Here is a 24037-nt window from a genome sequence, read left to right as displayed (position 1 = left end):
CTCTCAAAAGAGTCTGGAAAATTTGCAAATCTATTTTAGCCCTTTATTATACGCACACAAATAAAAACATGCAGTTTTATAAACAGTAAACTTCTGCTTTCTTAACAGATTCAGAGGGAAAGTGGATTTAGATTCAAGTCCATCTGATTCCAAAAGCACAAATGCACATTCATTCATTATTTCTCACAATGGGTTAGAAATATTAATAACTGATTATGTTGAAGTCAATGTATGTTTTTTTTTTTTTCTGAGAGCTTTTTGTCTTTCAATGCATTTTCTTTTTTTAAACTTTTTTGCCAAATAATTTAGTCAGATAAATACCTTATGTTATGATTTGCTGGTCAGTAAACACGCCAATACAGAATTAAACATATAGACTTTTATTAATTGACACTCAGGAGAATAAAGGAACAGGAATGATAGACACTAAACTAATATGCAACGTTAATGCAAGATAAAACACTGGGGAGAACAAAGGGCTTAAATACACATAGTAATCAAGGTAAAACAGAAGATGTGCGGGATTAACAAGGAAACTAGCTATGAACACAGGCAACCGGGAACAGAGCAAACAGAACATTCACGTTACACCGTAACCAAGTTCAGTGTATTAACTAATATTACCAAATACAACTTTTGATTTAAAAAATGTATTAATACATGTTGAAATTAACATTCATTGTTAGTTCATGTTAACTAATGTCAACAAATTAAACCTTAGGGTAAAATGTTAGCCAAGAATTCTTTATAGGTGTGGTATAATGCCCTTTTCACAAGATGTAAAATGAGTCTCTGGTCCCCAGTGTGTGTGAGTGTGTGTGTGTGAGTGTGTGTGTGTGTGTGTGTGTGTGTGTGTGTGTGAAGTTTTAGCTCAAAATACCCCACAGATATTTTTATATAGCATGTTAAAATTGTCACTTTTTGAGGGTGAGCAAAAACGCAGTTTTGTGTCTGCCCCTTTAAATGCAAATGAGCTGCTGCTCCTGGCACAGGGGGCGGAGCTACAAGAGCTTGTGTCCTTTTACCAAAGAGTATAGAAGCCCAAGAGGCGAAACTCTGTTGTGTTATGGGTAACAGTCTGTAGATGGCGCTGCGGAGGCGCGTCCGCCATTATGGACTGAAAGCTGCTGAAATTGTTAGAGCCAGTTTGCACGCCACACAAAGTTCTTTTTTGTTCATGTGTGCATTTGCTAGATTACACATCTTTTTGACTAATGCTTCCATTCTATGTCAATGCCTCTTCTCTCACAAAAAGAAAAAAATACAAAAAAAACTTCTCATACACAAATGCACACACAATAGATGGTGGCGTCTGATTAATTACTGAGATCTTATGGCACCACTTCCATTTTAGAACTGTTTATAGTTCATGTGTGCACTTGCTAGATTGCACATCTTTTTTTGTACCTTTCCGCCTGTAATACATTCACAGATTGTTTTTGTTCTTGCCATTGAAACGTTCACTGTGTGCACTTTCACTGAAGATGATGAAAAAACAAGTTGTTAATATTTTTGTGATATTCTATGTAAAAGATTAACTGTCTTTAGAAATGTTCATTTATAATTTTATTTATTTATTTATTTATTTTTCCAAATCATATATATGGTGATGTTCACTAATTTCAAAATCAACATTTGAATAAATATCTTATTACTGTGTGTCTGCCTATTCATGGGTTTCATCAGGTCCCTTTCCACAGGTGTATTAATCAAGCACAATGCAGTCTGCATTCATAATCTAGGTGCTTGATTTTATACACCTGTGGAAAGGGACCGGATGAAACCCATGAATATATTATTTCATGAATTTCTGTTATTCATATAACAAGGAAAATGCATAATAGAACATAAATATTGATTGGTTTGCAGTAATTTTATAATTGTATCTTTGCAAACCGTAAGTGGTAGGCTAATGAAGCCGATTCGGTGGGGACATACCCTTACGAAAAAGTACTATAGGAATCTTATAGTATTTTGGGACATACTATAGAAGTACGATAAGACTACTATAGAAATACTATAGCAGCTTTAAAATATTATAGAGGTAGGCCCTATTACAGAACATCACAGAAGTATGTTATGTTCTGTAATACCTCTATAATATCCTAGAGCCGCTATAGTATTTCTATAGTAGTCTTATAGTACTTCTATAGTAATATTTTGTCCCAAAATACTATTTTCCTAAGGGTAATTAGGCCATGCATAACCAACACATAGACGTAACATTTTCTGTCATTTAACGTCGGTCATCCTCATTAATGTATTTTAATTTATGTTAAGTTTTTGTTATGTTAAGTTGGTTCAGTGCCATTGACTCCCATTATTTTTCGGCGTTTTCCTTCAGTTTTCAGTCCATAATGGCGGCCGCGCCGTCACGTCATGGGGGCAACTGTTGCTATGGAGCGTTCTATTGAGTTTCGCCTCTTGGGCTTCTATACTCTTTACAATTGAAAATTGCAAAAACTTTTAGCCTTTTATGTTCAAACCGGAGTCAGACAATGATGGAGAGACTCAAGAAGTGACAACATGAAGAAGCAACAGGACATTTCTGAATGGTTAGTTGATGAATTTATGAAACATATGTGTAGTTATTAGGGCTGGGTAATGACACAAATTTCACAATTCGATTCCGATTTGATTCAATATTGATTATTTTGGATATCAGGTTCAATACATGGCAAATTTTCTCAAGGAAAACGAATCTCTTCACTAATGCTGTAACTATGGGACAGTGGTAGCCTATAGGCTTCATTAGCCTACTGTAATATTGAAGGTAAAACTTAACAGATTTGTATACAAACACTTAAATTACACTTTTATTTATTTGTATAATAAGAAAGTTATATGAAATATAAACATGTAAATGGTGGCTGTCATAAAAACCTGCCAGATTTATTCAAACATGCATTAAAATTTGAAGAATATTAAAAATGATAATGAATATGTAATATGGTGCATATATTTAGCAGAATGCTCCTCTAGAGTTAATATTTCTGGCTGACTGACGAGTTTATGGTCACTGGATATGGTTTTTCTGAGGTAAATGTGACGTTACATGACATTGTTTACAAGCTGTTTTACTGACGTCTTTCCACGGTTGAAACACTGATTGGGCGACTCCACGTCACATGATACAGACTTCGATAAGTTATACTTTCAGAAGCTCACTCATGTTTATCTCACGCTGTAACTGGTGTTATTAAGGCGGAAGAGAAGATCATGTGCTTCTCTAGAGCTGAGCCAGAGCGATCTCACACCACAGCGATGAAACGGTGAATGTTTTTGAATTTCATAAGAAAATGGACGTGATTTGAAATCGGAGACTTTGTTTCATATCAATAATAACAAAGCACAAAGATTATTGCGATTTATTGGATGGGATGCGGCGCTACAATGTTACATTCATTCATCAACTGAAAACAGGATGACTAATCGATTCTTGGGATTTAAGAATCGGTATCGGTTCGTAAAAATGAGAATCGATTAATATCGAGAAATCGATATTTTTTACCCAGCCCTAGTAAATATCTTCTAGTCATTGATTAGCATATTCTGTCTTGATAATCTATAAATTGCGTTCCCAGGGGCGGAGTTTATGTAAATTCTAGGGTTGGTGATGTCACTAACCCGGGAGGAAGCTCGTGTAGTCTCTACCAGCCGTTTGTTGTAGTCCTTAAAAAAACTATTTATTTTAAAGCAAATATCTCCCTTTGCTTTGAACTTTGAGCGTTGTTACTTTGCAGATGTTGTTTATGATCAAACAGCAACATTACACACTAACTAAAGTTAGAAAAGTCAAATCATATTCAACCACCCCTTTAAAATCCTTGAGGAGGAAAGGAATGAGAAAAGTACTTTGCACCCAAAGACGCTGATAAAGTCTTTACAGTCTATGATGATGCTTGATTTCTGAACTGGTCAGTAAACGGATCACTGAATGCAGCAGTGTGTCAGAGTGGCCAGCTTCACAGATGCAGCTTTCACTGCAGCTCCAGCAACCGTCCCAAAAAAACTCCCGCTTTCTGCAGCTCCGAAGCCGAGCAAGCTGCACAAATACCCGACAGAAAATCCGGCTTCCACAGCGGGAGCCGCAGGGAACAAGAACGCCAGGAGCGCGGGTGCAAACGCAGCTCCGGCCCCCAGCATAAACAAGCACAGCATAGCTAGCAATTTAATATTATCTTCAGAAAGTTCATCGCTCTGCCCTTCTTCACTCAGTCTTCTCTGCTCCTCTTCTTTCTTCCAGATTTCCAGGTCATTCTTTTCTTTCTCTTTTCTCTCAGTTCTCTCCTCCTCCTTCTCCTCTTCTTTATCCAGCAGTCTCCTCAGTTTCTCCTTCTCTCTCTGCAGAGATGCTCTGTACCGTTTCAGTCTTGCTGGGATCGGTCGCACATTCTGCTCTTCTTTCCTTATATCATTCTCTATCTGATCAATCCTGATTTTTATGCGTTTCCTTTTTCTCTCTGTGTCTTGCCTCTCTTCATTCATGGACACAATAAACGAACGCCATCGATCATCAGCCAGTTTCTTCACCTCCTTCTCGATTTTCTTCATTATTTCGGCCATCCTAGCTTGTGTTTTCTCTTCTATTATCTTCTGTGCTTCCTTCATTACCTCTGAGATTGGACTGGTGAAGTGACGGTTGTGATTTCGAGCGAGTAGCTCATCAACTCTCTGCAGGAGTCGACTCACCTGATCCAGGTTTGAGTTTGTGTTGTCAAAAGCCACGAAACGCCTCCCAAATCTCTCCACGAGCTCCTTCACTTTCTGATTTTGTCTTGAAATAAACCCTTCAATAGATTCTCCTCTGAGTTTATCCGCATGGGAGAATATGAGGATGGTGTGATGAGTGATGTCCTCATGAAACATCTCCAGAATCATTTCTACGGTGCGCTGTTGCTCCTCTGTGAACCGCTCTATCGGCACCACCAGCAGAAACACATGAGGACCCGGAGAACACAACGCCAGGCAACGGATTACTTCTTGTTTTAGTTTTTCAACTGTCAAATCTGTGTCAAAAAAACCAGGTGTGTCGATAAGAACCAGCTCTCGCGTGTCCACGGTTGCTCTCCCTCTCTTGCACTCTTTAGTGACCGAGCTCATGCTCAATCCGTCATCAAAGCACTTCCTTCCCAGGATGGTGTTTCCCGTCGCGCTTTTCCCTGCACCAGTTCTTCCCAGCAGAACTAGGCGCAGTTCATTCGGCGCTGGATTTGCTGTGTGCTGATGATCGCTGCCAAATGAATCTTGGGAGGTTTGAGCGGGTGTCTCCCTTTCGTTTGAGTTTCCGCTGGAACTCTTCCTCTGATGACTGAGTGCCATCTTTGCTCCTGAGGAAAAATCAAACTGTCAAGCAAATTGTTGAGAACATTCAAATGTAACGTTCAGAGAACATTCTAAAGTAACATTCAAATGTAAAGTTCAGAGAACATTCAAAAGTAACGTTCAGAGAACATTCAAATGTAACGTTCAGAGAACATTCAAATGTAACGTTCAGAGAACATTCTAAATTAACATTCAGAGAACATTCAAAAGTAACGTTCAGAGAACATTCAAATGTAACGTTCAGAGAACATTCAAATGTAACATTCAAAGAACATTATAAAATAATGTTCAGAGAACATACTAAAGTAACATTCTAAAGTAACGTTTAGAGAACATTCTAAAGTAACGTTCAGAGAACATTCAAAAGTAACATTCAGAGAACATTCAAATGTAACGTTCAGAGAACATTCTAAAATAACGGTCAAATGTAACGTTCAAAGAACATTCTAAAGTAACGTTCAAATGTAGAGTTCAGAGAACATTCTAAAGTAACGTTCAAATGTAGAGTTCAGAGAACATTCTAAAGTAACGTTCAAATGTAACGTTCAAATGTAACGGTCAAAGAACATTCTAAAGTAACGTTCAAATGTAACGTTCAAAGAACATTCTAAAGTAACGTTCAAAGAACATTCTAAAGTAACGTTCAAATGTAGAGTTCAGAGAACATTCTAAAGTAACGTTCAAATGTAACGTTCAAAGAACATTCTAAAGTAACATTCAATTGTAGAGTTCAGAGAACATTCTAAAGTAACGTTCAAAGAACATTCTAAAGTAACGTTCAAATGTAGAGTTCAGAGAACATTCTAAAGTAACGTTCAAATGTAACGTTCAAAGAACATTCTAAAGTAACATTCAAATGTAGAGTTCAGAGAATATTCTAAAGTAACGTTCAAATGTAACGTTCAAATGTAACGTTCAAAGAACATTCTAAAGTAACGTTCAAATGTAACGTTCAAAGAACATTCTAAAGTAACGTTCAAATGTAACGTTCAGAGAACGTTCAAATGTAACATTCAAAGAACATTCTAAAGCAGGGGTCGGCAACCTTTTTGTCATAAAGTTCCATTTTTAAGTTTCCAAGTTCATCACTGTGCCACAACACACACATAGCCTATATATATATATATACACACACTCATATAAATACACAAACATTTTACATTTTCATAATGGCTTACACAGAAATAGTACAGAAATTTTAATATTTCTTTTGAAATTTGTTTTAGATTTAGATAGACAATTTAATAATATTTATAACTCCTAACTAGAGATGCACCGATTACAATTTTCTAGGCCGATTCCGATTTTTCATTGAGTTTGACCTGCTGATACCAATTTTTTTTTGCCGATTCCGATTTCATTTTTTCTAACTACTTTACAGCACACACAAATATTTATTTTCTATATATATATATATATATTTTTTTTTTTATAAAATACCATATCCTTTTACCCAAACTGAATAATAAAAACAAGTTTAAATGGGTACATTTTATATAAATATTTTTGAGTCTTAATTTTCTTTTCTGACATAACCTAAGCCAGTTCTTGTTAAAACACACTAGACATGCACATTCTGTGCATTTTGGGCACTTTTGTTTGGAATCATATTTATTTTGTCCATCAAAAGTGTGCTTTCACTTTAGCACCTTTCACACAGCGCTTTGAACCCAGCGCACAGCGCTTTTAGCCTGGCTAACGTCAGACCACTTTCTCTTTGAGACGTGGTCTGGATACTACATGTTCATTTTCTCGTATTTGAGGCGTGGTTTACGAATGCCCAGAGCCGTTTATTGGGCGCTACAAATGTCTATCAAATGCGCCTGTACGTAGCTTATAGCCAATCGTTTCAAATTATACCAGATGACGTAAGTAGAGCGACAGATATTCAACGAAGAAGACGACGATGGGTCTTGGGTCAGAGAGTCCTGCACGGGTCCGATTTTGTAAATCCGCACCCGACCCGCTTAAAATAGAACCGACACCCGACCCGCACCCGAAATAAAATCAGTTTAGACTATCACATTATAGACACTTACAAAAATGTTTATTGCCAGGTCATACAGAAGTTACACGACAATTAACACAAGGACAACTTCAGCCGAAGCTGTCAAAAGGCCGGTACATTAAGAACATGGCTAACGTTACCACACAAATCGAACAGACGCGGCTACACCACTATATGCCACGCAATTTCGTCTAGCCTACATCTGACAATGTTGGGTTCAAACACGCCCTGCACACCACACATACTAACTGTGTTAAATATGAAAAATACCGTTCGATAGATCTGCTTTGTTACCAGTTATCTGCGTGCTTCCTCAGGGATGAAGTTCCACATGTGCGGCGATCCAACACGAAAATGTTTGCAGCAAAGCTTTTTACAATATTTTCTTCAGATAACTCCAAATTTCTCCCACACACTGGACTTGACTTTTGATGACGTGTTGTAGACAACTTTACAATCTCCACTAGCTATTCTTTTCTTCAACTCCTCAGCATCCATCTCGACGACTGCAAGCAGATCGCGCGCGCGGTTATGATGAATTTTTAAAAGTGGAAGTAGCCTAGGTAACGTTATAGATCCTGGGAGGGCGTGGTGGCGCGTGGGCACAAATAAACTGATGTGGATTTTAAATTATTTTATCAACTTGAAATACAGGCATATTTTTGTAGATGTGTTTGCTTGCTAAACTAAATATGCATATATTTTTACGTCTGTCATGTTGGATCCATAGATAAACAAACTGCTTCGGTGTGTCGCATATACTTCGTCATCGTCTTGCTGCTCCCTCCCCGTTCTGTGATTGGTTCCCTATTTCAGGGGAAAAATTAGCCCATGGTAGCCAGACTACCTTGCAGCGTGAATAAAATCGCGCTGCTCAAGGCAGTATGGGGAAACCCAGGCTACAGCGCTTTGCCTTCTGTGTGAATGCAAACACGACCCGGGATTGATGCCGGGTTGGGGACCTAGTAACATTGCCGTGTTCAGTCCCGGAACGCGCTGTGTGAAAAAAAGCCGTAATAATGCCGTGTCGTAGTGATGACGCTGAAGCCGGGATCGTTCGCCAGCTAGTGAAACGATACGTTATGCGCAAGTTTATGATCGAATCAGAGAGAGAAATCGCAGCTCATAGGCCAACTTAAGACATTTTAAGTTACATCGATGTCACGTACCTTTACGGGATTTGTACGGCTTGTGTGAGAACGCACTCTGATTCCGGAAAATCACTGGCAGTGTGAATGAACCAAAATCAAACGAACCCGGGTCAAATCTCGGGTCACTTTATCCGTGTATTTTCCGGAATCTCTGTGTGAAGGGGGCTTTAAATTGAGCGTGAGCAGCGCAGACAAAATAGACTCGGCGGCGAAACCCCCGCTTCACTGCTGCTCACGCGCTGCTCCCGGTGTGAATGCACTCATTGATTAACATGTACGCCGAAAAAAATATGCGTGAAACGGCCGAAATTCACGAGGTTTCTTATGTTGCCCCCCCTGGTGGGGCGATGGCAGTGCTGACTACGCCACCCCTTGGACAAGACTGGTGAGAGCAAGGGGACTCTTTTATAAAGAAACACGCACAGGCTTGGTTTAGCAAAGTAAAAAGATACAATGTTTATTTTATCTTAGTTAAAAATGAGTCGCTTTAGATAGTCAATAAATAACACACAAATTCATCATTTAACAGGGATAAGCCATAGTAGAGTGAGCCACCAGAATGTAAGCTTAAACAGGCCTAGGTTTCGATACCACACGTGAGCTAAGGCACACCACTTTAGAGTAGAACAAACACTACAAACTCAGCTTACACACCACAGCAACGTTGCTGGTTGAGCTATTACAACAGATGCACACTTCACAGCATTACACTGCACACATCGGTTCTAAATGGGTGAAACACTCTAAGGAAACCAAACTAGAGCCCGGTAGGCTAATCTATCCTATAGGCCCAATCCACATTAGGCTATTAATAGGGGAGGGGGGGGAAACAAACAAAGAGAAGAAACCGCTAGCCGGTGGCCACCATCAGTTCACTAACACACATCTCTTACAGCCCGCCGGCTAGTGGTAAAAGAAAAGAAAAAAAAGAAAAATACAATAAATCAATAAACCAAACGGAAAAGTGTCTAAGAAGCAGCACCTGCACATACATACACATTCAAACACATTCAAGAGAACAGCAGCCGACAATCTGATTGCTGTAGCCTCTATAAAAACAAGCAAACAAACAAACAAACAAAAAAGAAACAAGAAACCCAGTTGAGTGCTCTGTGCGCCTAAGAGTCATAATCAGTCAGTCTATTTACATATAGCTACTAAATGCACGCGCACACACGGCAAACACAAGACCCATAAATTAAATACTGTTAGATCCTAACCAGACGTAAGCCGGTAGATTTACTGCAAGAAGAACCCTCTACCATTACTTTCAGCAAAGACCATGAAGCACATAACTTTATTACACGTTTTGCTTTTTACAAAACACATTATAATTAAAGCCATAACATACCTTTTTGCAAGCTAGCGATTGGGTGAGTAGACAGTGTTCCGTGCTTCACGCATTCACCAGGGTCACTGGACGCTGGCGAACATAACAACGGAGCCTCATTACCATTAACGTAATAGACCAACAAAGATACGCTACAACAGATAGAATAAAAGGGTACCTTCTCTACGCTTGTCACTCTAGGCATTCCCAACGTATTTTGGAAACGCATGCAGACACACAAAACAGTAGCGCCGTTGGCAATCGCTCGGTAACACCTTAGCCCATCAAGAAAACATTAAAACCTCCCTTAGTACACTGAACCCAAATAACCATTATAGTCATACAACACCAGATAGTTTGGACATACCTTGCACAACAAACAGCACCCAGGAACACTGCTGCACTCCAACGCGTCAGTAGCTAGCTACAATGAATGGCTACCGGCATGAGGACCCCAGGTGCCTATACACCTGCCTGCGCTTAATTGCCGACCTCTCCCACCCATATTAGGTGACGTAGCAATACGGGAAAGAGTGAAAGTGAGCGAGAGGCGGAGAAAGAGGGAGAAGAGAGGGAAAAGAGAGCACCCCAAATCCACAGGCTACAATCCACCCCCTCCAAATGAATCGGCGGCCCGACGATTACACCTCATGCCCAGGAGTCTTCACCCTCTATTCCTGATGGACCATCATTTCTGCCACAAGTCGGCCGGGGTAGATGGTAGAGATTGGAGTGCTGCCCTGCTGTAGACCTCGCTGAACGGCGCACAGCCACAATATTGTCCTCAGGCACCTCAGCCATATCCTCGCTGTCAATTTCTTCAAATGCTGAGGTGCCGGTTGGCGCAGGTACCGCTTGAGGTTCTTGTTCTGCCCCATACCAAATGATCACATCTCGGGCATCACTATCGTTCCAGGCAGGAGGATCTTTGAGGGTCTCCTCTTCCCAAGCTGGACCAGGAACACCACCTGGCCCGGGCCTCAATCCCATGGGGATGGCGCGCATCTCAGAACGATGCACCTGTCGAACAGGTCCACCCGCATCTACAGGGATCACAGTGTATACCGCTCCTGCTCCAGAAGGGCAGCGTACAACTCGATAGGCCACAGAGTTCCAGTAGTCCTGGATTTTATTTCTCCCATGTGGGTGGTTCCGCAGATAGATCAAATCTCCTTCTTGGAAGCCGGCATCGTTCACCTGATCATTATGGTTCTGGTTCCGCCTGAGGGCCAGTTCTTCTGATCTCTGCTTGACATGTTCATGAGTCATCCTGACACTTTGCTGGTGCTTTTCAACCCATTCTTCTAGGGTGTTAGTGTCTGGAGCAGCCTCCCTGATACCAAGCAAGAAATCAACTGGCAATCTTGGGTGGTGGCCAAACATCAGATAATATGGTGTATGCCCTGTGGTCTGGTGTGGGGTAATATTATAGGCAAAGGTGAGCTGAGGCAGATGATGTGGCCAGCGACGCTTCTCTGTCTCAGGTAGTGTGCGCAGCAAGTCATGGAGTGTGCGGTTAAACCGCTCACACTGGGCATTCCCTTGAGGATGGTACGGAGTGGTGCGGCTCTTTTGTATACCGTACATCTGACATAGTTGCTGGATCAGGAGGCTCTCAAAGTTTCGCCCTCGGTCAGAGTGTATACGAGCTGGGGGACCAAACCTATGGAACCATTGCTGCACCAAGGCCCTGGCCACAGTAGGAGCTCTTTGGTCTTTAGTAGGGACAGCCTGCGAGTACTTTGTAAATATGTCTGTGAGAATCAAGACATTCTCTTGTCCATCACTGGCCGGCTCTAACAAAGTAAAATCAAGAGCCAGGATTTCATTCGGTCGAGTGGCTTGCATCGTGCTCCAATACGTACGGACTTTGGGCTGGACGGCCTTCCCCAGAACGCATCGCTGGCACTGCTGGCACCACTGTTCAACATCTTTAGTCATACTGGGCCAAAAACATCGGCTTCGGAGTAGCTGGAGTGTTCTTTCCATGCCTTGGTGCCCTTGCTCATCGTGGACACTCCGTAGAACTTCGGCTTGCAGGCACTGAGGCAGCAACAGCTGGAGAGTCTCTGGACCCCCCCCTGGTGCATGAATCTGGCGGTACAGAACTCCTTCCTCGTTGATTAGGCGGTCCCAGTGCCGGAGCAGGGCTCTGCTGGACTTGGATAACGCTTCACGCTCCATTGCACCTGGCCGTCGCCTTTCTTGATAGTACTTCCTCACGGGCCCGATGACTGGGTCAGCATCCTGAAGCGAGCTGAGATCCTGAGGTGTACGCCCCGGTAAGGCCACCACCTCCTCGCATTGGCCCTCTATGGCCGGCGTCGGACCAAGGCTGGTCAATGCGCCCAACGCGGGGACCTCTGTCCCGAAGGTGAAGCGTTCCAGATACTGACGAGAAAGAGCGTCGGCATTCTGATTGCTCTTGCCCGGACGATATCTGAGGGTAAAATTGAATGATGCCAGTTGAGAAGCCCACCGCTGCTCGGTTGCTCCCAGCTTTGCCGTGTGCAAATGGCTTAGGGGGTTATTGTCAGTAAGGATTGTGAAATGGTTCCCCAGCAAATATTCACGGAACTTTTCCGTAACTGCCCATTTTACCGCAAGTAGTTCGAGCTTCATAGAGCTATAGTTCTCCATATTTCTTTCAGCAGCTCTGAGTCCCCGACTGGCAAATGCGACTGGGCGTACTTTCCCTTCATGTTCTTGGGAGAGGACTGCACCAAGACCTCCGTGGCTGGCATCTACCTCCAAGATGAAGGGCTTCTTAAAGTCGGCATAAGCCAGCACTGGAGCCGAGGTGAGTCGCTCCTTCAGAGACAGAAATGCTTGCTCACATCCTTCATCCCAGGCCGAGGCCAGAGGAACTGGAGGGGTCTTTCCCTTCCTTCGAGGTCCACTGAGTCTTCCTACCAGATGGTGGAGCGGAGCTGCCAGCTTTGAAAATCCCTCCACGAAACGCCGATAATAGCTCGCGAAACCGAGGAAAGATCGTAATTCAGCCAGATGTCCAGGGCGTCTCCACTCCTTAACCACCTCTATCTTGCCGGGATCCGTGGCAACTCCCTCAGCGGAGACCACATGCCCCAAGTAACTAACCTGGTGCTGGAAGAAACGGCATTTTGACAGTTTTACTTTTAGTCCCTGTTTTTGCAGACGGGAAAACACCTCTCCCAGTCTTTCCAAATGCTGCTGGATGGTGGCGGAAAAGACGATCACATCGTCCAGGTACAGTAGAACGGACTGGTATCTGCAATCGCCAAACATGCGCTCCATTAAACGCTGGAACGTTCCAGGCGCATTACACAGTCCAAATGCCATTCTGTTAAACTCAAATAGGCCAAAAGGCGTACAGAAGGCGGTCTTAGATTTATCCTGCTCCACCATTGGCACCTGATTGTATCCACTTGCAAGGTCCAAGGTGGAGAACCATTTTGCTCCTGAAAGTGCATCCAACGATTCTTCGATACGGGGAAGGGGATATGCGTCACGGCGGGTTTTTGCATTAAGCTGCCTGTAATCTACACAAAGGCGCAAACTCCCATCCTTCTTAGTCACCAAGACTATAGGAGAAGAATATGGACTGCTACTTTCTCTGATGACTTTACTATCTAAGAGCTGTCGGATGTGCGCTTTCACAGTTTCATACTGGGAGGGTGGAATTCTACGATATGGCTGTCGAACAGGAGCATTGTCCAACAGGGGAATCTCATGGCTGATTAAGGACGTGCATCCTAGGTCTCCCTCCCCTTGGGAAAAGATGTTGCTATACTGGACAAGGAGGGCCCTGGCCTCAGCAGCTTGTTGCTGGGTCAACCCCGGAAAGTCTGGCGCCATGAACTCAGGGACACTGCAGCACTCAACTACCTCCTGGGTGGAGACATAAGCTTGACACTGTTCCCATGAAGGGTCGACTGATATAGAGGCAGCTGTTCCTGTTACAGCTGCTGCCACAACTTGTACAGTGCCAATAGGACGGCGTGGGGGCAACCATACCTTTGTGTTACCCACATTCACTACAGGTGCATATAGAAAACCCTTTCTAGCCGGCACCAGGGTAGGGGACACTAGTAGGCCTTCGGGCAACTGCTCCTCGTCAAAGTCCAAGGGCTCCAGCAAAAACTCTACGGACTCAAGCTGGGGGCATGTAACCGGGACCATGGTTAGGGCTCCTGCCTCCAGACAGACTGCCCTTTTCCCATGGACTTTCACTTTGAACGGCTTCTGTGCATTTACAATGGCCTGGATCTGTTCGCAGTGTCTCAACGCACGTCGGGCTGCCGGTGCCGCCGATTTCACAGGGAGGGAATGAAAGAGCTGTGACCCATGTTGTTTAAAAAGGACCTGATAGCATTCCCCAATTACATTCATTCCCAGTATCCCGGGTGTTGCAAGCTTACGGTCTTTAAGAGTGCTATTCTCTGGGTCTTTAACAATTAAAATTCCCCTCCCCTGAATGCATTGCCCCAGTACCCCCACATCCAACTCTAGGTAACCAATATAGGGGATGTCTAAACCATTAGCGGCCTTAAGCCCAAGCCATCTACAATCCTTCTTTTGTAGATGATAAAAATGCTCTCGAAAGAAACTCTCGGTGATGGTGGTCACCATTGACCCAGTGTCAATCAAGCAGGGAACTGTTACGTCTCCCATAGAAACAGACAATACAGGGCAAGTTTTAACTAACTTATCATATGATTGAGAATAAATTGAGCCAGGCACGTCCCTTCCCAGCGTGTGGCTCTGCACACTGGGAATTGCTAGTTTCCCGATTGACTAGGGAGGTTATCTGGGCCCGGGGCTTGGTTAGGGGGGATATCAGGGGGCAAACGTGAAGCTAACCTACTATTGTGGGTGGGGGGAACTGCCTGGCAATAGCGGGCTATATGGCCTGGCTGATCGCACCGTAGACAAATGGGCTGACCATTGGGGGCACGTTTGTATCGCCCACCCCGGTGTGGTGGAGGGGGCTGTGATCTACCACTATGGTGTCCTAACTGCCTCACGAGCATGTCTAACTGAGCTTGTTGCTTAAGGACCAAGTCTTTTAATTCAATGAATTCCGATGACTGGGGGGCTGTAACACATTGCGACACAACCTGAGCTTCACTGCTTGCACCTGGAGCACGGTAGCTACGGTCTCGGTTGGACTGACCCTCCTGCACCCACCTTATAGCTTCTTTCCGTACGGCTAGAAGAGTCAACCCACTATCTGCTCGTACCAGTCGCTTGAGTTCCCTGCGTAACATAGGATCACAAACATTTTCACAGAACTGGTCTCGCAAAACAATATCAGGGTTCCTAATGGCACCTTCATTTGACTGGTTTACTTTATCCAACATTTCCATTAAAGCATGAGAGAACTCAAACAAAGTTTCATTGTCCTTTTGCTTTCTATTAAAGAAACGCTGTTGCCAGTACACATATGATTTAGCACACCCATATACTTCCCTTAAGACTTCAATTATCGACTCAGGGTTTTCACGTGTGGCTATAGGACGGTACTTAATCTCATTTCGGGCTTCACCCTCTAAGTGATCAAACAAAAACAGGGCCTTGTCAAAATTAGACATATGCGTTGCCCGAATACAACTTTTTGCCTCTTCAATCCATTCTTCAACAGACAAAGACCCTGCAGTTGCAGAGCCAGAAAACTTCGGGCATCGCCGCTCTCGATGCGTCCGTGTGCACTTGTGATGCTGATGTTGCGCGATGTTAATCATGGGGAGCCCGAGTGCATTTGACCGGCATAAAACTAGACTACTTTATCTGAATGAAATACATACACTTCTCTCGCATTTGCTTGTGTGCCAGCGATTAACCCTCCGCGTGCCAGTGTTGGCACGCGTGCCTTAAGGCCAATTTATACTTCTGCGTCGAGTGTACGCCGTAGTGTACGTCGTAGGCTACGCACGTAGGCGACGCCGTCGTGAGCATTTATACTCCTGCGAATGTCTGTGTTGCTCTGCAGTTACACCGCCGAAACGCTAGTTGGCGCGGGTGGGTTTTAATGTTCCAGTTCCACTGTGTTTACATTCCTCGCAGCTGTTTTGAGTTTAGGTTTCTACGAGCAATGGCGACTGAAGGAGTCATACAGATGGCTGTATTTCCGCACTTCTTCAAGCAATCTCTCGGTCACTTGGTCTATTTCCATGGCTCTTCACTGATCTTCGGAATTTAAAAATGGCGGGCGAGCGGTGCAGAGTGCAGAAGATCATTCCGGAAATGCGTAGGAGGAAACGCGATGCTATCCAGCCGACCAATCACAGATCTTGCGGTCCGCGTCGCCGCGACGCGTAGTTACATTTTTGAGGAGGTGCGCGTCAGGGTACGGCGAAGGGTACGACGTATGGTACACGTCAATGCGTATGCTACGCCGTACCTTCTACGCGCACCCGACGCAGAAGTATAAATTGGCCTTAAGGTTGCCTACCCCTGTTCTAAAGTAACGTTCAAATGTAACGTTCAAAGAACATTCTAAAGTAACGTTCAAATGTAGAGTTCAGAGAACATTCTAAAGTAACGTTCAAATGTAACGTTCAAATGTAACGTTCAAAGAACATTCTAAAGTAACGTTCAAATGTAACGTTCAAAGAACATTCTAAAGTAACGTTCAAAGAAACATTCTAAAGTAACGTTCAAATGTAACGTTCAAAGAACATTCTAAGTAACGTTCAAATGTAGAGTTCAGAGAACATTCTAAAGTAACGTTCAAATGTAACGTTCAAAGAACATTCTAAAGTAACGTTCAAATGTAACGTTCAAAGAACATTCTAAGTAACGTTCAAATGTAGAGTTCAGAGAACATTCTAAAGTAACGTTCAAATGTAGAGTTCAGAGAACATTCTAAAGTAACGTTTAAATGTAGAGTTCAGAGAACATTCTAAAGTAACGTTCAAATGTAGAGTTCAGAGAACATTCTAAAGTAACGTTCAAATGTAGAGTTCAGAGAACATTCTAAAGTAACGTTCAAATGTAGAGTTCAGAGAACATTCTAAAGTAACGTTCAAATGTAGAGTTCAGAGAACATTCTAAAGTAACGTTCAAATGTAGAGTTCAGAGAACATTCTAAAGTAACGTTTAAATGTAGAGTTCAGAGAACATTCTAAAGTAACGTTCAAATGTAACGTTCAAAGAACATTCTAAAGTAACGTTCAAATGTAACGTTCAGAGAACATTCTAAAGTAACGTTCAGAGAACATTCTAAAGTAACGTTCAGAGAACATTCTAAAGTAACGTTCAGAGAACATTCTAAAGTAACGTTCAGAGAACATTCAAAATAACGTTCAGAGAACATTCAAAATAACGTTCAGAGAACATTCAAAATAACGTTCAGAGAACATTCTAATGTAACGTTCAGAGAACATTCTAAAGTAACATTCAGAGAACATTCTAAAGTAACGTTCAGAGAACATTCTAAAGTAACGTTCAGAGAACATTCAAAATAACGTTCAGAGAACAATTATAAAGTAACGTTCAGAGAATATTCACATGTAACGTTCAGAGAACATTATAAAGTAACGTTCAGAGAACATTCAAAATAACGTTCCCATAATGTTTAAAGAATAATACAGTGTAATGTTTCTTTAATGTTCAACGTTTTAAAAAAAATTATGAACTGTGTAGGAGCCAAATTGAGCTTTGAGTTGATTTCATGTTTCTTTCTTGTGAATAGTAGTGTGTATGTGGATGAATGAGTGAGGGATTATATACTGTATATGACCACAGGTCTGTCTACAGCCACCTAAAGGACGGTTGGGAAGCTGAAGGTGGAGCCCAAAGGGCCTTAAAGACAGGAAGCCACAGTATCTGGGTGTGGCTGAGAGGGAAAACAGTCTTTTGACCGTGTGGTGGTGTGCCATGTGGTTCCATGACGTGACAAGCCGTTTGCTATCATATAAGAGACTACTTTAGTTTAATTGTTTGTTTTATTTACCTTAAGTTTTTTGTAACATTCTATCTACAAGAATAGAAAAACTCGAGAAAAACTCGACTCGCAAACAAACAGAAAGCAATGTGCAAGTACAAAGGTCAATTTGAGCGAAAATGCAGTGGAGTAGGCTAACAAATATGTATTGTGTTTTACAAATATAAATAAGTGAGCATGTTAAACGTTACATTAAACGTTACATTGACCTTTGTAGGCCCTACTTGCACATTGCTTTCTGTTTGTTTGCGAGTCGAGTTTTCCTTTGCAAAGCAGATCGAGTTTGTTTGCAAAATGCTGGATTTGTTTGTTTAATTACGGCACAATATTAACTCCATATTGGACCGACTGGAAGCTATATCCAGCTCTGCCAACAGTAGTAGCAAATAGGAAACAAAGGGCCAACTAGAAAAAGCTACTACATACTGGATGTTTTAAACGTTCAGAGAACATTCAGAAACAACATTTTCATAACTTAATATTTGCAAAACATTCTTAAAACATATATTTGTTAGTTGGGTACACTAATAATCAGGGTTTGAAATTAACACCCACGAACCCGCCGAATGCAGGTAAAAATTAACTGTGGCGTGTAACGCTGTCAAATCACGAGCCAGTTTGGCGTGTTACTTATTAAGTTTAATCACTTTGCTGAGGAAGATCTTTGCTGATCTTTGCTGATCTTTGATCGTGAAAATAACATTACTTTAGTTTTGGTCTCGTTCAAAGTCAAGTTTAGGTCACAAAGCCTTTGTTGCACAACATCAAAAGAACACTGTAGAAAAGGCACAGCTTGGTGTAACTTGGGTGCACTACAATATATCACTGTGCCATCGGCATAAAAATTTAAATTGACATTATTAATATTGAGATCAAGATTATTAATATAAATGATAAATAGTAAAGGCCCCAGAACGGACCCCTGAGGAACACCCCTCATAATCTTTAAAGGCGCTGATGAATGACCTTCCATCCGCACACACTGTGTCCTGTCCAATAAATAGCGTTCAAACCAAGATTAAGAGAAATCAATATATAATTATTGTAATTTGTTTAAAAAAAAATTATTAACTATAAAATGTTTACAATTATGCTCATACAAATGGCAAATTTTGTTGTCTGTTGACAAAATATTAGCCAACCCTAACCCGACTAGCAAATGTAAACATCTCAATTGCATTGTCTGTAAATTTACAACAAACAAATGTACAGGGGCCCGTTCTTCGTACGTTGCTTATTACATGCGCAATCAAATGACAAATCCAAGATGATATCATCGTGCTAATCATGATCTGGCTAACTCGGTTCTTCAAACACACTTGCTGGATATGATTAGTATCGCTGGATTGAGTTATCTGAGATAATTGCGCGTTCATGCGCTGGGTTAAAAGGGGATATGTATCGATAGTAGAAACATTGATCAGCAACGCTGCTATTGGCTGCTCAGCGTGGCCAAAGAGCGCGCTCAGTTTTTCTCCTCAGCAGAGCAAGAACTAATAGTCGAAGTTTATTCTGAATTTTAATGTTTAATCAAAACGCCAGGGAACACCTCAAAGTCTGCAAAAGCCAGGAGAGATGGCTGGCAAAAAGTAGCAGACAATTTAAATCCGTAAGAAGTGGCCATGTTAGATGTTTTTATCACTTAAAGGTGGTATCAGTGATTTCAGGCCCAAAAATATTTTTATCACATTCATCTAATCTTTCCTAACGATCCGCTAGCTGCCCGCCCCATAAGCATGCCGTCAAAAAAACGCGTCTCTGTAGGCAGCCTAGGCTCTGAGATCTGCACACAAAAACAAATGGTTTAGCCAAACACTCAAAACCAAAACAAATAGTGTTCCAACCAATCACCGACAGGGGGAGGGTGTCGTGAGGTTTTGTGCTCGTGCACGGCTGCACGCGAAGTCAGAGCTGAAGAAAAAGCTGGCTCAAAAACTCACAGCAAAAACCTTTTTGTGTGCAGATCTCAGAGCCTAGGCTGCCTACAGAGACGCGTTTTTTTGATGGCATGCTTATGGGGCGGGCAGCTAGCGGATCGTTAGGAAAGATTAGATGAATGTGACAAAAATATTTTTGGGCCTGAAATCACTGATACCACCTTTAATAGCCTATATATTTGTATTTTAATAGTTGCATAATTAGGCCTACTTTGTTCATTGTAATGTCAGAGTCACCACACTAGAACATGGGAACAAATAAAAGCCAAGTACAAAAATATTCTACATAACGGTAATTTTTTGTTATATTATAGTCTCTTTTATAAAAGGCACTGTTAAATAAATGGTTGTCTGTTTATAAAAGCAACCAAGAAAAAGGCTGAGAAAAAAAGAAGAAAAGATCTTAGTAGCCTACACTGTAAAATAATTTTTGCTGCATTAAATTAAGGCCGTATAGTCATTTCAACTGTTAAATCTTGAGTAATGATGAATTGCTTTGACTTGTGAAAGTGAAAACTGATAAACTTATGTTAATGTAAAAATATTTTGCCATGAGTTATTGATCACATTTTTCCCGAGTGTAGTTCATTGTAATGACATTGTGTTTTCCTCTTTTGTGCACTTTTACATAATACACCAACACTTGTATCTGTTCCCAAGAAAGTGGTGCTGAAATACAGTATGTGCAGTAAGTGGACATTTTCTAACTTTCCAAAGGAAAGAAAGTATAAGACTTTGTAATGTCTATTTGTTTCCATTGCACTGGACAGTGAATAAACCCTGTCAGATAACTGTCATATGGAGGAACTAGCCTACCTGCAAGTGCATAAATAACTTTACTTAATTTATACTTGTATGCTTTATGGCTGCAATATAAGATGCAGGATTCCACATCTCCAGAAAGGCCTACAGAAGAGTCTGCACAGACAGAGGAGACATAGGCCTACAGGTGGGCAGTGGATAGACAACTTTTCCTTTTTATTTGTTGCATGAGGCATGTGTCTAATATCTCTTGTTGCAGGCACTTGACCACTGGCTTTTCTTTACAAAGAACAATTGTAATAAACTCAAGGAACTAAGCATTTTTTTTTTTTATGTTGTGTAATATGGCACATGCAACAATGTCACAGGCCCTGTCAGGTGTGCAACCCTCAGACTTATCAGACACTGAAATCTTCCCCTTTAGTTAGCCAAAGTTCATTTCATTGTGTGCCCTTGTCCTGGCTAGAGCTGCATTGTAACTGGTTTGGGTCAGGGAATGGGGTCATAAACACCTGTCTGCAGGAACATGTCATAATCACCTATGAAGAAATGCAGTTCTGTTAGGATCAGCATAAGTGTATGTAATACAGTGAGCTTGATATTTAATTGTGGAACTTTTCTTACCACTTTCAAATAATGTGCATAAATGAGAATCTCTGAAAATTCTTAAGTCATGCACAGATCCTGGCCATGGAAGATTTTAGTCAACTGCCTTTTTTTTATTTGATATAATATTATTAATCTGGAATATTAAGAATCCCAATAGTAACTGGGCTGCACATTTACATTGTGAACCCCCTTTCTGTTCACATAATCCCCTTTATGGCAGTCTATGGTCTAGCCTATAGTCTATGGTACCAGTCACGTTAGTGAAGCCTGAGTGACACATACTGTAATCGGCATGGTCATGATTGCATGATCTTCATAAAAAATGATGATAGCCTAAAAAAAAAATTGCTATAAAAAAACTGCTTTACAACATTGGGTCTTAATTAGAGGCTTGGAAATGCCACAAAAAAACCTAAAACTGTTTTTTAAACCTAAAAGCGCCAGGTAAACTCCGAATGACACGACAGACAGCACTTTCCATCAAGTTCTCTGCATCTCCAATAGTGTTAAGTAATCTTAAGGCAATGCTTTGTTCTGTAGTTAAAGCCCGACTCCGACAAGTCGAAAATAAATGTGCGTTTCCAACAATTTAATAATGTAAACGACAATCTCACGAGTCACGAGAAAAAATATACATCTCAGAAAGTGCACTATCGCGCTGCGCTGGACTTCCCCATGGACTTCCCGTATCAGCTCCGCTTATGAAGCCACAGTCTAATCCAACATGAAATAAGCCTCTGCTCCCGAGCAGGTTTAAGATTGCGCACCTGTTGCTATGACAGCAAGTCCAGGATGAGCTTCGAAGAACCAAACAATCCAAGATCATGCCAAATCGTCAACAATCAAATCCAGCTAACTGAGTTAGCGACGTACGAAGAACGGGCCCCAGATGTCCTATTTTTGATTACACGCCTATGAACATTCTCAACTTAACCTCAGAGAACAGTTAAAAAGTGCTTGTTCAAAAATAGCTATTCCAAATATTATTACTAATCCACATCCACATATAAAATTAGGCTACTTTTTATTTTTTTAAATGAATAAGAACAATTAAATGCATACTTTTCTGTCATGCATTTGGCAAAAAGGTTTTGTTGACTATGCATCTTACCTTTGAAATCTAAGACAAGTCTAACTGGTGTCACCGGTGTTTTCCAACACCCTACTTTTTTTTGATGTTCTTCATACTCTATTGATCTGACCACCTAAAATATTTTTTTAGTGATGAGGATGAAAGAGGAAGGGAGGAGATATCTTACTGGATGACAGGATTTTGTTTGAAGAATAAATGAATGCATGAGATCCAAATTTTACAATTACATACAAGCTGTGACATAGCCTAGTTAATCTGGTTTAGGCTACAGTATTTCTTTTATCTTTATTTTTTTTTGGCTAGTAAAAGTTCTGAATGGCCTGTAACTTAAAAACATTTAGTAGCAAAATTGGCCGGTGAGTGAAAAAGTTCATTTCAAACCCTGCAATCATTTATTCCAATAATTTACTCCCATCGTGATTTAGTTCAGTCAAAGATGAATACATTTACAGCATAAAACAATATCATCAATATCGCTCTTTATCATAACAAACACATCCTGAATTACTACTAATTACAAGGATGATGTATTGTAGACTAATAATGCATCTGTAATCGTCTAATGATTAAAGGATTTTTTATTACCTTCGTTGGACGTTTTCTGGTTCAGTGTGTCTGACGTTTCTTAACTTGTTGGACTGGTATAGGATGGGCAGAGCAGACTTACAGAAACGAAACTGAGCTTGAATTTATATGTTGACGCATTAGATTTCAGTTGTTCACAAAAGGATGTTTATTACGGAAGCCCTGAATCGCAAGGTGAAAAAAAAGAAAAAAGAAAACTTATCTCGTATTTCGAGATATTAAGCCGTTATTTCGACATACTATCTCGTTATTTCGACATAAGTCGTTATTTCGACATAATAAGGGGACATTCTAATATGCATTAAGTCACATTTAGCGTTCTAATAATGGTTTTCTATGGGAGGAAAATGCTTAACGTGTAATTAAACGCGTTGAGTTTAGATTCTGTGCTCATCAGATTATAGTATACTTTATTAATATTTTTACTGTGTTTGGTCTCTTAACCCTTAATCACTGTTAAAAAAGGACAACACTTAAGGTGTTTGGGGTCATTTTGACCCCAAACTTTTAAAGAGCAATTGCATAAGGAAATATAATTTTTTATATGGAAAACTATATATCTTTTTTTTTATTTACTTCTAAACTATCCATTTATGCTGTGTTTTTGTGGAAATGTTGAAGTTTTTTACCTATTTACTGCACAAATACATAACTAGGCCATAAATTGGCTCATGAAAAATGATTTTTAAAAGAAAAAATCACTTAAATGATGATCATAATTAAATATAAATAGTTTCTGGACATTGCTCTATGTGTTAGGGATAGAACACTGCCATCTAAAGGTTAGTTGAAAAACTTTATTTCTTATAGGAAAGGAATTAAAGTGCAATGGCCAAAGATATCCCATAGAGGGCCATAGAGAATCATTCATTCAACAAGCTTGTTCCATGTTGCATATGTGACATGTGTGTGTTTGTGTGTGTTTGTGTGTGTGTGTGTATGAGATAGAAAGTTCGTTCCACTTTGGGTTTATGCTCTAGGACCAGACCTTGATTTAAATGTAATTTTTTTTTTGATTTATGCCAGTTTTGTTTATTTTATTTGCCAATTTCTAAAAAAATACTCTCTGTTGCAGTGACATATATGTGTGTGTTTGTGTGTGTTTGTGTGTGTTTGTGTGTGTGTGTGTATGAGATAGAAAGTTCGTTCCACTTTGGGTTTATGCTCTAGGACCAGACCTTGATTTAAATGTAAATTTTTTTAGATTTATGCCAGTTTTGTTTATTTTATTTGCCAATTTCTATAAAAATACTCTCTGTTGCAGTGACATACATGTGTGTGTTTGTGTGTGTTTGTGTGTGTGTGTGTAT

At 40.9% G+C, this 24037-nt stretch overlaps 1 protein-coding gene across 1 annotated transcript; it reads right to left on the bottom strand.

The window, feature by feature from the left end:
• Positions 1–1913: 1913 nt before the first annotated feature.
• LOC309501103 (GTPase IMAP family member 7-like) lies at positions 1914–22876 on the bottom strand. The gene is made up of 2 exons (XM_082173102.1): positions 22728–22876; positions 1914–5330 (listed from the first exon to the last, which is right to left on the bottom strand). Exon 2 carries the CDS (start codon positions 5320–5322, stop codon positions 3931–3933), a length of 1392 nt encoding a protein of 463 aa, XP_082029228.1. The 5' UTR covers positions 5323–5330; positions 22728–22876; the 3' UTR covers positions 1914–3930.
• Positions 22877–24037: the final 1161 nt, after the last annotated feature.

This window comes from Leuciscus leuciscus (assembly GCF_965113295.1).
Source record: "Leuciscus leuciscus genome assembly, chromosome: 6".
NCBI classification, from domain to species: domain Eukaryota; kingdom Metazoa; phylum Chordata; class Actinopteri; order Cypriniformes; family Leuciscidae; genus Leuciscus; species Leuciscus leuciscus.
The sequence above is the reverse complement of the archived record's forward strand: the minus strand, read 5'-3'. Positions and strand labels throughout refer to the sequence as shown.